Below are 15,673 nucleotides of genomic sequence, written 5' to 3' on the forward strand. Positions count from 1 at the left end.
AACCAATTACTAAAATTGCACTACATTGTTTTTCCCAGTCCTGATAGAAAAAAACCCTTATGATTTAGGGGTATCTCACCTACTACTTTACCATAGAAAGACACTATGCTTCTAAGATACATAGCATAGAATTTAGTACAGAATATCTTATCTAGAAGCCTTTTGATCACGTTATAAAACTTACACATTCTACAAATTATGACAAAGTACTTCTAGAAATGTGATTTTCCTATTAAGTTTTATTGTGTGTTTCCATAAAGGAAATTGTAATTCAGAATGTCAGGTCACTTTGGTACAGTTGTTCTGTTCTTTATATGTCAGATTTTACCCCACGGCACGAATGACTAAAAAAGGAAGGAAGCAGATGCTGACTTGACATCAAAGGTGGGATTTTCCTTTCACACTAAACATCAAAAGTTCTGTTCTCCTAATGGAAGATGTTCCTGGTTGGGACAGAATGTCAGCTAAAATGGTTGCCATGAAACAATAGCAACAACAAATACAGATAGTGAATGCTCTTTTTTATACAAGTTGTTTTATATATGCTACATACTAAGTGTTACACAGCAGCACTATCATCAATTACTATTTTATTACATCACAGTCCAGATATTCCCAGTAAGACTGGGACCCCCATGGTGTTATGTGCTGTATAAACCATGAAATAAAAGATAAGGTTGGCTCCAAAGAATATTTTACAAATGAAGAATTGTAAGACTAAGGGAAGATTTTTTTAGAAGTGGTTTTGGTAAGAAACCAAAAGATTCAGAGCCAGGAAGCTCCCAGTACACAGACATAAAATAAGTAGATACTTTGATACCTTAAAGCAATATATAGAGTGCCTAAAATGGTGAAAAGAGGCAGGCTACCTATCGTCCACAGTGGCCTAAAATTTTCTAAGCAGAAGCCTAACCCAGAATTCAAGATTCACCAGGTGAGACAGAAAGCAAGCAGAGAGAAGCTAGAGTCTGTTATGCAGGGATCACAGCATCTCAGCTGTAAGTACATAGCACTGGGTTATTGTTCTAGGAAAATTTCTACTTTGTTAAAATAAATTACAATGATTGTATAAAATGCATTAATAGTTCAGGGAGTAGGAACCAGAACCCAGTAGATGGTGGGAGGAATGTGGTCATCTAAATTACACTGACCTATTTCTAAACTGGTTACAGGCAGCAGAGCTACCTGGAACACCTGCCACGCTTAGTTTGCTGTTCCTCCAGGTCTTGGCATGTCCCATCCACATCAAGGCCTTCCTTTTCTCACCCTATTGATTTTCCCCCTTCTCTATCAGTGCAGAGCTCTATAGGTCAAAGCAAGCTCTTTCAGCAAATCTGCGAGAAGGAATTCTTCCTCAGGCAGTTCTAGAGTTTGGGGCTCATTGTTTTGTTTGGGTTTTTTTTGCACAGTCACAGCAGTGTTCTATACCCAAAGAAGGATTCTCCAGCTACCCTGCTCTCTCTGATACTCATCTACTTATTCCTGGTTTCTCTCTAACTGGGTAATAAGCAAGCAATTGCTGGTTACAATGCTTTATAGTCAGTTTTACCTTCCAGCTCCTACAGTTTAAGCATTTAGACATCAAACAGTCAAGGGGGGTCATTTACTGGGTTGTAAGTACCTACACGATTAGAATGATGCATTTTTGTTGATGGAGGCTGTTTCAAGTGACTTTTAAATTGTAGGAGTTTCTATTTACAAAATTTGAGTTCTAAGCCAAATTCAGGTTGATGTGATCCCTTTTTAAAAGCCCATAAAAGCAAAGCAGAAACAAAAGCCCCTGGACAGTAATATTAAACCATAAAGTGCAGTGCAGTTTGCAGTGGTATTCTGAACTGGTTCATTAGATTTTTTTTCATTACTGCACTAAGATGTCACAGTTAACATAAACTATATATTTATTTTTGTTCCAGCAGAGAAAGGTAACCAACCACCCAGTATTGCTTCCCTACTGATAAAAAAAAATTAATTAATCTTTAAAAGGCACAAGTTGACCACCTGCTGAGACTGTATGCAGTTTCTTTGTATCCTGCTGAGCAATAAAAATCAGTAGTATGGGAAATGCCAAGAGGTCCAAGTATAACTATGGAAAGCTTTGATATAGGCCAAATAAAAGACCGGTAAACAGTTTATTCCACTATTTTTATTGGACTGTTTCAGTCTAAATTGAAAGTGTTCTCTCTTTTCCTCTTTAATAGGAATGTAGTCTGTAAGGTAATAGCAAAGCTTGTTTTTAAAGTTTCATTGTGGATTTCTCAGTATTAGCAGCAGACAACTAAATGGTGGTTCAAACAATATCCTTAGTTTCCCTGATCTGCCTACAATCTTGATGTGGTGCAGATAAAACTGCAAGAGTCACCCCGGAACACCTGCAGAACTGCTGGAGCATAAGGTCTACAGAGTTTTTTTCCTAGGACAAGCCTAACCTTTGAGCCATGTCCTCAGTCTTATTACAGAAAAGCATCATTCCTATTAATCTTTTCTGCATATAACTTAATAAAGTTTGTCATACTGAAAAGGCCATCACTACCCCTTTCACCCTTAGCTGCACAAAAAAACAAAACAAGTGAATTTGAAGGTCATTTCCCTTTTGCTTTTTTTTTTCCCCTCTCTGTTTTACTCTCCCTTTCAGATAAGTATTTCTATCGACTTTATGTGCAAACCAGCAAAGACAGACTACATATCTAATCAGACATGTTTATCAAGTAGAGCTTTTTATGTTTTGTTTTCTGTGGGATGTTTGGATCTCAGTCATTAGATTTCTTTTAAGATATAGACTGGGGGACCACACAGGTCTCAACAGCAGTTTGATTATATTGTTGACATAAACTTTGGTCTTAGAGGTACACAGAAAATATAAGACCTGCCAAGTAACCCTACGGTTCACAGGAAATAACCTGCACAGGAAATAGTTTGGTAAGTGAGAAGTTAAATAGCAAGTTCTCTGAAAAATTCTAATGTGTCTTTTGTAACTTAGATTAATGTTTCTCTACCCTTTCACATTAGTAATGCATTATGGTATGACCAAATTAATCCTGACTCTGTATATCATAAAAATAGGAATTGTCAAAAGCTGTGGTACAATGCAAAATCCGATTTCAGAATCTTTGAAAGATTTGAGTACTGTGAAACCACTACAGAAACTGTTAAAGCTTTTTTGTTTGATTGTTTTGTTTTGTTTTGGAACTGCAATAACATTTTATCACCTTGCTACTTTTTTTCTTGTATGCCTCACTCTTTAAAGGGTCGCTAGTCACTGACAGAAAGGAATGACTTAACCCAGCAACATTATTTAATGCATTATGTTTAAGCACCTAATAAGAAATAATCACAAGAAAAGAATATGAAGTAGACACATCTGAGACATTTTACAATAGGCAAGAGTATGCCACAGCTCTAAACATAATCCTGGCTTACCTTTGTGCAGATTTCCAAGGCTCTGAGCTTCAGGGATCTTTATCTCCTTGCTAGAAAGCTAGTATGAATATTCACTTACTAAAGTCCTGATCTTCTAAAATATTTAATCAGACTTTCCATGAATTCAAACTTAGCAAGTGTTTTTTTCAACAGAGCCTGAAATCCCCAAGTGTCTTAGGCATGACCGTGGGAGCTGAGCAGCATTCTTCCTCAGACAAGCACAATGCTTGTCATAATAACCATGGGCCATAGACAGTTTTTGGTGTTCTGGATGATGAAAATGGATGGCAAACAAGCAGGTGCTGCAATGAGGAGCTGATGATATTGGAAAGCTTTTGAAACTGAGAAGTGAAATTATAAATGGACCACAGGTACAGAAGACTTAGCCTGCTTTTGAGAAGGGGAGAATGAACTTTTGACTTTCACCTATCTCTTCCCAGCAGTAGCTAGCACTGCTTATTCACTGTTCTTCTACATGGATCTGTTTCCTAAGACTTTGGACATTCCCGCTCTGCCACACTGCTTTGAATAAATACTCAGGAAGACAAACTCACCCTGCAAATACTTGTGCCACTGTGATTGCACAAAGATAAGCCTACATGAACAATTAAAATTAGAAAAGCAGAGAAGCCAAGAGAAGCACTTTGAGGTATGAAGCACCTGAAAACCTACGTTTATTAATAAGTATCAGGTATTGCTTCTATGAATGTGCAGTGGAGCTGAATATATTTGGTAACCTACCCATCATTGTTAACATCAGATACTGCAACAGTGTACCCAAAATAAGACGCCATCTGGAAATAAAAAACAACAGATAGGCTTTCATATCAGGTATCAATTTTTAATATATTTTTAAACTGATAATCCTCTTTGTTTCAATGGTCATTAATTCTAAAAAATATTTTATATATTCTTGAAACTACATTAATGAAACTGTATCTTCTAGAGATATAATATTTCATCACATAGTTGCTTGACATTACCTGTTCACCAGTGAAGTTCTGGATAAAGGTCAAGTCTGAAGAATTAATAATTGAGACCTGGTAACAGAAAAATATGGAAAGTTTCAAGCACATATGGAGATGCTACAGCATAACATCACTGCAAACCAATTTGACACACTGAAGGATGGTCCAAGTGGCCAAGAAAAAACAATTATTCTCTGTCTCACCACAGCTTTCCTGTATGACCTTGAACAAATCACTAAGATTTTATGAGTCTCAGGTCCCCCATGAATAAAATGGGGGAAAGACTATTTCCCCTTCCTTACTGAACACTGAACAGAAGCAGTTACAGACTATCAGTTAATCAGTGACTACGTTATTAGGCATGAAAATATGAACCTAAAACTAAGAAAAATACACATAAATATATACATACATAAATATAAAAAAATAAACATACACACTTTTCTTCTGAAAAAATGTATGAATAAGCTCCAGAGACACAAGGAATTTTGGGTCCACAAAACTAGAGAATGTCTGTGGCTGGGATTTCCTGTTTCCCAGTCAGGTTAGTTCTGAAACTTTTTTCTCCTATGAGGTAAAAGCTGTATCCACACACATACCATTTTCTCCCTTCACTTTAAACTGCGTATCATGACTCTCTGCATCTGGTATTCAGTGTATATACTTAGAGCACTCAAAATAAACACTCGGTATGAATAATCTGAACTTGGACTTCTCCCCACTGGACACAGCATTGCACATGAAATATGCAAACCTATGGGTAATAGCTTAGGTCTGAAAACACTCAGTGGGTATAGGGATACTAGTCATACTCAATGCATTCTTGTAATTGCCTATTGAAAACAGACTTCAGAAGGGACTAAGCACTTCACATTCAAAGGCCAAACCAGTAAGGCATTTCAAACCAGCCAGATAAGCCTGAGGGTGAAATCAGTGGCAGTTTTCTCTGATTAGAAAGTTTAGGATCAAAGAGACAGAAAATATAATGTAGCCTTTAACCTTCCAAATAGTCTAATTGCCTTCTCATCATATAAAGGATAAAATGTGGGTCCAGTACATACATAGCCAAAGTTCTGTGCTCCTCTTGGGACTCCAGCAACCAGCTCTGAAAGGATAAATATCAACAGTGAACTGGTTATGCTGAGTCGTGCATGCAACATGCATTCCATGTCACTTAAATCTTCCTTGGTATATAACCCTTAGGATTTTGATTTGTTATCTGTATCAGAAACACTTGCAAATCACTTCAAGACATTAATTAATGAGATCTTAACATTCATTCAGTGCATCTAGTTGCATGAAATATTATATCTTAACTGTTGAATACACTTATCCAGGGTTCTCTCTCAGTCTAGCATTACTTAACATAGCACAGTATAATAAAGGTCTCAGTAAAATTCAGCTTGTTACCTGACAGCTTTGGATTGATGGAACCAGAGTTAGTTGTGGCATCACACACTAGAGTACAGAAGCTAAACACAGCCGTCCTTACAAATAACTTTTTTCTTTCTAGCTGCACAAAAGTTTGTCTCTTCTATTATTTGGCTTGATGCCATGGAAGTGTTTGACAAGTTCTGCACAGACTGTCTAAAAGCATCATAAGGAAATTTTTGTGAGTGGCATTGGAGGAATCCATTGAACAAGAACATGAAACACTGGACCTAGCCGCGTTCTAAGATGTAATTCTGCTCAATAGCTCCATGGGGAAAAAAAGAAGAAAAGAGTAAAGTCACAGCCTGCAGTCTTATTGTCTAAACCTTCCTTCATTAGGATATTCACGTCACGAGAGAGCAGCAGGAATTTTGGATACCAGAGCACCTCAGACACTTGCCTGTACTAGCCTAGCATTCCTCTGCTCCTGTCTGGGTTTATACACTCCCTTGTGGTCAAATGTGTAGGGACGATGGAATTAAACGAAGGATTGAACAGGACACAGACGATTCCTGGGTCAGCCAACAAAGCAATTCTTTGTGCCAATCACTCACATGAATTACTGATAAAAGAATTATCCATCAGAAAGCTTTGAGTATGCATTAAAAAAAAAAAAAAGAAAAAAGAAAAAACGAAAAAGATGGCTGCAGCCTTCTGTTACCAGGGACACATCTTTTTTACACATTATAGTGTTTGTCTCAAAATTGTGTCTTTTTGGTAGGGTTTTTTGGAACCCATAGTGGCACAGGACAGGACACTAACTTTACAGGGATGAAACAGCAGCAGTTCTGGGGGAGCTGGGCTGATTTGTAGAAATGTACTATGTCTCTATTGGCTTTGTGAGTCTGGACCACAGAGCTGTTCACCTCCTCAAGGAAGCTACCCCTTAGGCAATACCTTCTGACACACTGTCAGCCTTAAATAAGAAGTATTGCTCCTGCAGTATGAAACACCAGGGATCACAGATATTTTCAGCTAACTATATGTTTTGAAATCCTTTACAACTTCAGAACACCTGAAAACAGCTAAATCATGGACAAGTTTCTATTTATAACTGATTATTTTTAACATACTCTACCAAACAGCTGTGACAGGAGCTTTTCTTCTACGCTGGATTCAACTTGCAGAGACACAGGAAAACTAGTATTCAATTTCTAATATACCCACAAAACTTACTTTGCAACTTAAAAATCAGACAAAATTCAGCTGTAGTTCTCCTGCCACAGCACTTTGTGCTATGAGTCCAGAACATCAATTAAGTGACAATTAAGTAAGTTTTGTTCGTATTTAGTTAAAGCCTAAGTGGTGTTCCAGGAACTACTGCTGCTAAACCTGGCCTCTAGCAGGATGGATTGCTCTGACTGTGTCCTTAGAGAATTACAGAACTATGTTACTGAAGCTGCTGCCTTCCAGGGCAGGACATGTGAAGCTAATAAATATCCTGTGTCACCTTTTGCCAGAGGGAACAACTTGAACCTTTGTGTTTGAGCTGAATTCTAAGTTATATAATGACATTCTGTACATTTAAAAAAAAATACCCTGCAATTTTGGTCAAAACTTGTTCCTCAGTGCACATTGCTCTACTTTATCAAATCATGAACGCAGAATCCTAGAAGGTGCTGTTTTACAGATCATGAAACATTTCAGGTGAAGGTTTCACAGTGATGATGTTTTTAAGCAATGCTATTAAGTCTGGTTCTTTGTGGATGATAGTTGCTGTCTAAATGCAAATTATTGTAAATATTCCTGTATCAAACTTAATCGATCCAAGAACCTTTAAAAACTCTCAGGGATAATTCTATATTTGGAAATTTATAGTCATGTGCATTCAGCTTTTCCTAATTCATCTTCCTGTCAAACGTTTGCTCTCCCTCTAAGCCCAGATTTCAATAAAAGGAATTAAAATCTTCTGTTTCCTGTTGTTAAAATATAAGGCTTGGAGTAGGAGAAAGAGCACAGAGAACTTGTTCTTACTCCATTATGCCTGTGCAGGAAAATATAGCGTATGAAAAGGATCAGCTAATAAACTGCCCCAGGCACCCTATCCTTGGGGCACATGAACTGGAACTAGGGAAACTTACAGAGCCAAGAGCTGCTTTCACCAACCAGAGCTACCTGTGCCAGTGTAGACACAGGTTTTTGTCCAGAAGCAGCTGAATGTTGTCTCCTAGCTTGGGCTGTAATGTTTATGTGGTAGTCAGAAGTGTGCTTTCAGCATACACAGACATTTCCAAGCCATGTTACATCTGGTCAGCTGGACGCTGAGGTCCAGCAGCCTCTATGCAGGTGAGTAACTTAAGGATGGACTGGAAGACTGTACAGGACTGCACTGTTGGCTCTACTTGTTGCTACTGGTCACCAAACCGGCTAAATCAAGTGAGCCTGGATGTCTCCACCTACCATGTTGTCACAACTATAACTGCTGAACAGATGCATGTGTACAATACCATAACAACAGATTCAGACTTCTGAGTTACTTAAATCCTGCTCTGTTATGCTATACCTTCTAAGGAAATATTTACCTCTGAGAATACTGGGTACAGACAGATTAAGTGTCACCAGTGTTTCAAACGTATAAAAGGTACGTTCCTGCATGGAGATCCAAAATGAGGAATTTAATAGGTGAACAACCATATGGTTTCCATTCAAGTACATAGCTTCTTACCTTGTTCAGAATCCCCAGTAAATTCCCCAGCAGCCACTGAGTATCCTGTTTAAAGATAAATTACAAGCAAAATACTTGATAAACCATTTCTTTCAAAAAATACGCAAGACCAATCAGATTTATCTGTTCATCTGATCATCAGAATGCAAATTTTCTAACATTAGTATACTAAAACTGTGTGGAAAAAAAATAAAATTGTTTATCACTTTATTATGACTAAATTAACTGCAGGTCTGAATGTATAATGAATCTATCCCTTTTTTCCAAAAATGAGATTCTAAATTAGGTTTTCGTTACTGTACCGTAATGTGTGAGTATTCTGTTTTAGCTCTAGATGGAGGACAGATTTCCAAAAATTAAGTTAAGTACCTCCTAGAGCTTTAGTAACCCTGTGAGATAATTGCTGTTGACACAATAAAGATTTCCGGATTGTATCGGGGACTGAAATTTCAAATCTATGGGCAGAAATAAAAGGATGCATCTTTGTCTGCAAATTCCACTGCATCTTTTCCATGTGTAGAAAAACCTGTCTTACATGCAGAGACATATGACTATCATACAAATTCTTAAGAGATCAGTACTAACCAAAGGTAGAGAGCCTTTTTTCTGTGTTTTACATATCTTCAAACTGACTTTTGTCACTCCTTGCTTCAATTTTATCTTTTAAATATCAGTGAGAATAAATCGGGTATTTGTGCAGTACTGTATAAAATACTGCAGAATTGAATTTTCTTTTATCTATTAAAAATTGTCTTTATTTAAACTCAATCCATCATCTTGGAATGAAAAAAGATATAGATGGGAAAGTTTTGTATTTCTGCTTGATTATTAAAGATCAAATAATAGGAACCACAGTGAGCCATTTAAGATCTCAACCCTCCAACCCTGTTGCTGTATATAATTTTAAGAATATTCATAATCCTATCAAAGTAACAAGTGAACTACTGACTTGCTGTTGTGCTTAAGGCAAAACACGTTCAAATCCTCTCACAATTGGGACGTTAGCAATTTAGGGCTTGTTTTCACATTTATATAAGCCGCATGCTTTTAGAATATATTGCTAACTGACACAGAACTTAGCTTACCCATGTAATTGTCATCATATGAGGGTGGTGCCACTCCTGTTTGCTTCTCTCGTGCCAGTTTCCTCAGAATATCCTTGAAGGAATAATTTGCAATGATATCCGCAATACTGGCAGTGATTACCTGACCTGGATTCAAACAGCTTCATAAATGAAAGGGACATAAAGGAGAGACAGTTTCTACAATATAGGGCTAGTAGAACATCAGAACAGAGCTGAAGGGAGAATATAGCACAAATGCAAAGAGCAGACGTCTCTCAATCTCCACCATTACCCTGAAAATCTCAAGATTTTCACATAAATCAATACAAGGCATTGAGGCTCCATTGAAGCATCACAAAAACATCTCCAGACCCTTTCAAGGTGCTGATTCAAACTAAAGTATTTTCAGGCTCAGCTACCTTTTGATACTGTATTGTACAAATGTAGTGGACCAATGGAAGCAATTTCTCAATGGAGAATTCAAAGCTATGACTTCCCTATCATCAGAATCACCTAGATCTTCCTCCTTCAATGGCAATGCAAAACCACACATCAATAAGGCTGACAACAGGCAAGCTGGTAGGCAGAGTCTGGAAATCAGTTGTATCATGCATGTCAAAACAGGTTAAAGCAATACCACCCTTTTAACCCTGTACCAAAATCACTTCAGGTTTTATCTACATGAGAAACTACATCTTGGAAACTACAGTGATGCCACAAATGAACTAAAAATACATGCAGATAGCAATAGAAATTTGTGTTCAGAAACAAACAGTGACAAAAACTTTCAAAATACTATATTTGCTGTACAAATACTAGCTATTTTTTAAATTTGTGGTATTTCTGTGGAAAAAATAAAAGTCAGCTTATTAATTAAATGATGAATGAGCTAAAATGCCAACATAAAAATAGTTATTTCTACTTGTTTCACTTCCTATACAACCTACATCCTGAATTTTCCCTGATTTATTTTTACACTTAGTTGCTTGTTCATGATTCTTCTGACTTACATTTCTTGAAAATAAGACCAGAGACTGGTTATCTTAAACTGAGAAAACAACGGAAATCTAAAACAACATTTTCCACAATGCTTTCTGCTTCACTTCTTAGATCAAGTTAACCAGCCAGATGAACATACCTTGCCAATAAAAACTACCAGGCCCGCCTACTATCAGGTCTCCATTCTACAAAAAGCAGAATTGAATAAAATTACACAACAAAAGAACACAACAAAATTAAGCATGCATGGGAAAAAACAATTTAAATGACCAAAAGAATATCAGAATCATGATAAAGGAGAATAGCCTTCAAAGAAAGGATGAAGGTGCATGAATGTGCAGGAAAATCCACAGTTAAATAAAGTTCATATCCACCCTATGCATCTTCACTTGAATGAAAGCCATGATTTTTTTAGCACTAACACAACATTCTAAAAATTGCTGATTATTTGTAACAAAACAGTCACTGTAAAACAGGGTCTTCACATTAAATGAAGGAACAGTAATGCTTTATAGAGAAGTATACTTTTGTCTACTCTACAATGAGGTCTTTACTCAGCTATTAATAACATGAATAATGGTGTAGCTGCAGTACACTGAAAACAATGGCAGTGATCAAAGTTTGGTGAGGTCCTGGTGCTGTAATAATGGCAGAGACAATAATAACAGTTGCAAAGTCTATTCTTTGGCCCACAATATTGTTTCTGGAACATCTTGGCATATAAGTACAGCTAGTTGTTTCCCTTATGCACTTTCACTTTCACCTCCACAGAACAATGGTCTTAATGACTAGCCTGCCTCCAAAAGCATCTTTATACAGGCTATTGTAAGTTTTTAAAACTAGCTGATGTCTGTCCATTATTTTCTGAAAGTCAGGTCTCTGGAAAGCATCGTAAGTGGGACACACTGAGACAGAAACACATACAATTTTTCACCCAGTTACCTATTTAGACTAAGCAGAGTCAGACTGGAGTGCTGCAAAGAGATAAACAGGTGCTGATTGCAGTATTTCTTTTATTAGTGAAATCAGAAAGTCTGAAGCTTGCAAAGGAGGAAAGAACTAGCAACAACTTCACGAAACATTCCATATGCAACAGCATGGGGATAAACTCTTGATCACTGAGACAGTGCTTGAACACTGGAGATATATCAGAATTACATCTGGTCAAAGTATATCAGAAGCAGAATCTCACCTTGTAAAAATCTAAGCTGAAACCTGCTTGACAAAAGCCTTGACCTTCGGGATCTGCATGGCCTGCAATCACAAAGGTAGATGCATTTTATTGATTTCACAGTGCATGTGGAAGACAGTTTACACACCCCTGGAGCTGTAAGGCTGTAAATGCACAACTACCAAAATACATGAAAAGGAATGTATTCTTCTTTAAAAGAGACAGAGAAAAACAAGACTTCTACAAGATCCTGAACATGCAGCCCCCTTGCAAAGATTTTGTAAGATAGGACCAGTTACTTGGGAATTTCTCCTCTCATTGCCAAGGAAGGACCTTGTAACAACTTCCAGGGATTCAATACGTATTTGGCTGTAGATACAAAAGAGAATAACTTAACAAGAAATCCTAGAATGGTCACCACAGTCTGCTCTGCCATAAACACAAAAAAAGTGTTTACTAAGACATCTCAAAAAATGTTGGCATAGTGGATGGGTCAGCATGGGTCAATGTTCAGAGAACATCTTGGTTATCTGCACTATGGCAAGGGAAAGCGGCACATGCCCTTCACAAGGGCCAGTCCTTAAAGTGATGCACATTTGCTCAGTGAGGACTGAAGTGTAATAAAATTTTGAATGCACATTTGTACATTCAAAAACATCCTTCTTGCTTTGTCCATTTTTATTTCTAGTCTACAAATTCTCATATAATTCTACAAAGTGTGTTGGCATGCATTTTAGGGCTTTCCTGTGAGTGCTGAAGTGCTGGAAGTCTGCAGAACTGGGAAACTGAGAGCAGGAATGGCTAATTGAACTCTCTCTTCAAATGGTATAAGCCTTTGGCAAAGGCCCCGTGATACATCAGAAGTACATGAAGCAGATGTTATGGGTATCGTTTCTTACAGATTCAGCTTCCTTTTGTACCTATCCATCTAGGGACAAGAATTAGACTTGAAAAGAAAGACAGCACAATTCAGTTTAGATCTATACTACAATGTGAGAAAAGAAAAGCCATAGAGTAGCACTGAATGTACATGCAAATATCTCACATTTCTCTAGGTGTGCAGATTTTCTGGTAGACCATGGAAAGCATTATTTGGCTACATTATCACACAGCTGTCAGATGACAGGAAAATTCAGCTACATGATATGATGCTGTCTCTACAGCTTCACAGGAAAGAGACCTTTCAATTATGTGAAGTGTCTACTTTTTTTTGTAAAATGCCTATTACTTTCTTGGCAAAATAATCCATGAGAAACTCAAAGGCAGGAGCACAGTTTGCAATAGAGAAACAGTTAAAAGTTGTGTTTTACAATCAGCACGTGCATGTGGCAAGAACGCTAACTGCAATAGCAGAGTCTCTGTACAAGGGGTATCTTGTCATTCAGACTTGTCATGTTACTGGATAGCATATACAACTTGAAACAGCTACCCATCTCAGCAAAACTGAACATCATAGCTTCGCTGTGAGGGTTTCCCCTGGAAGGGATAGGTAAGCCCATCATATTTGCTATCTTGCACACATTACCTTTAGAAAAATAGCTGAAAGAACAACTTTCTGATCTGTGAGTGCAGAAACTGCCGTAGACCTAGCCCAGCCCAAAGCAGAGTAAAGTCACTGGACACTTCATATTGATTTTAATAATCTGAAGCACTGAGGTAATGAGGGTATTAATAATCATCATAAACACTTAGATGTAGGATGTTGAACAGGATGAATGATTGATACAATCTAACATGTGACATTTTCTGCGGACTTCTAGGTAACTGAACTTGGTTCTAAATATACATGCAGTTTTTCCCTATTCCCCAAGAAGTAAGGCCCAGAGATGGCTACCGCACCCACAGAATAGCACACAGAAGAGCACGGAACAGCACTGCTAATGTGCATGGCTTTCTTCCATACTGGAAGACCTCCACAGATGAGCTATTGTGGATGATATTGGCATGAATGGTGATACAGGCTTGTGTGTTTCTGTGCAGGGTCTGGTCTTCAGACAGTGTTCTTGTGATGATTTATACTCAGCACACGCATGAATAAGTAGTTTAAAATGCTGTCTGGTTCTTATCTAGATCCGTTTGCTACATTTTAAAGCCATTTAAATTGAACCAATTATATCTCATCACTATAACTGCATAAGCTTAATTTACTTAATTTCTCCTCTTTCAATTATACAATAAAGCATCCAATTGCAGGCATATAATTTAATGTTGATTTTTCTTTAAGCCCTCATCCAATGCAATAATGTCATATAGTAATCTCCAGTCAACCAAGACAGTGTGAAGACTGAAAGGATGAAAACATTAAGTGCTGCACCAGTTCCTCCAGCACAGGATTGTTCCTGTTTATACTTACTGTTGCGACAAGGTGAATATTCAGCATAGGCACTGAAGTTCTGAATTGCTACGTAGCAGGTGCCAACAGGGTCCTTCTCAGGGCTATCTTTAAGGGTTCTCCAATGATATAAGGGAGCACAAGCCTATCGAAACAGAAACAATGTTACATGTACCTTTGACACACTCACACATCTGGCAAATGTAGTTTTTAATGAACAGTGTAAAAGGATTCTCTCTGGTATTGCATCATTCATACAGCAATGACCATAACATATTGACAGAAGAAAATGAAGGACCACTGCTTCTTGTAATTTCATTATAATCTGAAAAGCATAGACTGATCTTTCACTTACAGCCCTCAGCAGGGGAAATCTGTCAGGGACTACAACTCACATTCAAACGTATGTTACAAATACCCTCCAAGCCTGCTCCACGAGTAATGTGTTTGCTCTATTACTGCTCATTGCACAGGACTTGATCCCATAGTTTAAGGTGTGGATCACATACATGTGGCTGAAGACATTCCTACTTCTGCCTCGCTGTGTCTTAAGATAATGGGCGTTACAGCAGAACTGCGATGATTCTACCCTGCTTAGAAGATTTTTCTGGGTGTTGTGTCATATTGTCTATCACAATCATCATATTGTCTGCCTTCTTATAAACCCCTGGTTCACATCTTTGCAGAGATGATACAACTATAATCCATTTAACAGTTTCTGAGCGAACAGGTTTTTGCTAATTAAGTTTTGGCTAGTCAACTAATATTTAATCTTCTGCGTTACGGTAGTGGTGTTACAAACCATGACAGTGTAAGGATAAAAGACACACAAGTTGTGTAGAGAGAGACATTACCATTTTCAAAATGGTAACTGGATATTTTTATCCTGTTACTGGATAAATTCAGATAAATAAACTGGATAAATTCAGATAACTGGAAAAATAAAAAAGATAAGCTTTCAGGTATGCAGGTCATTCCTCAGGGGTTCCTGTGCCCTGAAACTTTTCAACTGGCTGGAGGAAGAGAAGGAACATGGCACTACTCCCTACAGCCTTGCTGTACAAATCCTTCATCCGTGTCCAACCTTGTCTGTCTTACTTTTTCAATGAGAAACCTGTCTACCTCTGGCAAGGTATTGTTATTATTCACATTATTGCATAAGCTGTCGTTCTGCAATCAGTTCCAGCTGGATGAACGACTGTGCTACTCAGATCTTACCATTAAAGTCATAGCTTCTGGAACAATGGTTTAAAGATCAGGGACTCTTAACATGCCCCTGCCTAGATGACCTTACAGATTAAAACAGAGAGCAAAACCAGAGTGTAGCAACGAGGAGTACATGTCCTATGAGGGTGATTTTAGGTACATTTGACATCAAGCAAAACAGATTGAAACAAGAACTCAATATAATCATAAACATTGACCTAATGCAGCTTACTGTCACATTCGTAGTTTTAAAAAAAAGTTTCTGACAGCCTGATGACATTTTCTTTTTCTCTCATTTCAGCCTGCAAAGCTTAAAAGAGAGTTTTCTAGCTTTGTTGTTCAAATCTTTGCCTGAAAACTGTTGACTATATCTCTGTTTCAGAAAGCCTGAGAAGAGTTATCAGAACAAAACAAACTTTG

General features: G+C 37.6%; 1 protein-coding gene across 1 annotated transcript in view; it reads right to left on the bottom strand.

The window, feature by feature from the left end:
- Window positions 1–15,673, bottom strand: part of ITGA8 (integrin subunit alpha 8) — a 115,031-nt gene that overhangs the window by 86,067 nt on the left and 13,291 nt on the right. Inside the window, exons 4-11 of the mRNA XM_040592385.1 lie at window positions 14,069–14,192; window positions 11,737–11,798; window positions 10,684–10,729; window positions 9,567–9,692; window positions 8,482–8,526; window positions 5,447–5,490; window positions 4,401–4,457; window positions 4,159–4,211 (exon numbers count right to left, since the gene is read on the bottom strand). Of these exons, the coding sequence (XP_040448319.1) occupies window positions 4,159–4,211; window positions 4,401–4,457; window positions 5,447–5,490; window positions 8,482–8,526; window positions 9,567–9,692; window positions 10,684–10,729; window positions 11,737–11,798; window positions 14,069–14,192 (557 nt within the window). The remainder of the gene's footprint in view (window positions 1–4,158; window positions 4,212–4,400; window positions 4,458–5,446; window positions 5,491–8,481; window positions 8,527–9,566; window positions 9,693–10,683; window positions 10,730–11,736; window positions 11,799–14,068; window positions 14,193–15,673) is intronic.

The sequence above is a fragment of the Falco naumanni genome, chromosome 4 (assembly GCF_017639655.2).
Source record: "Falco naumanni isolate bFalNau1 chromosome 4, bFalNau1.pat, whole genome shotgun sequence".
In the NCBI taxonomy this organism is placed as follows: domain Eukaryota; kingdom Metazoa; phylum Chordata; class Aves; order Falconiformes; family Falconidae; genus Falco; species Falco naumanni.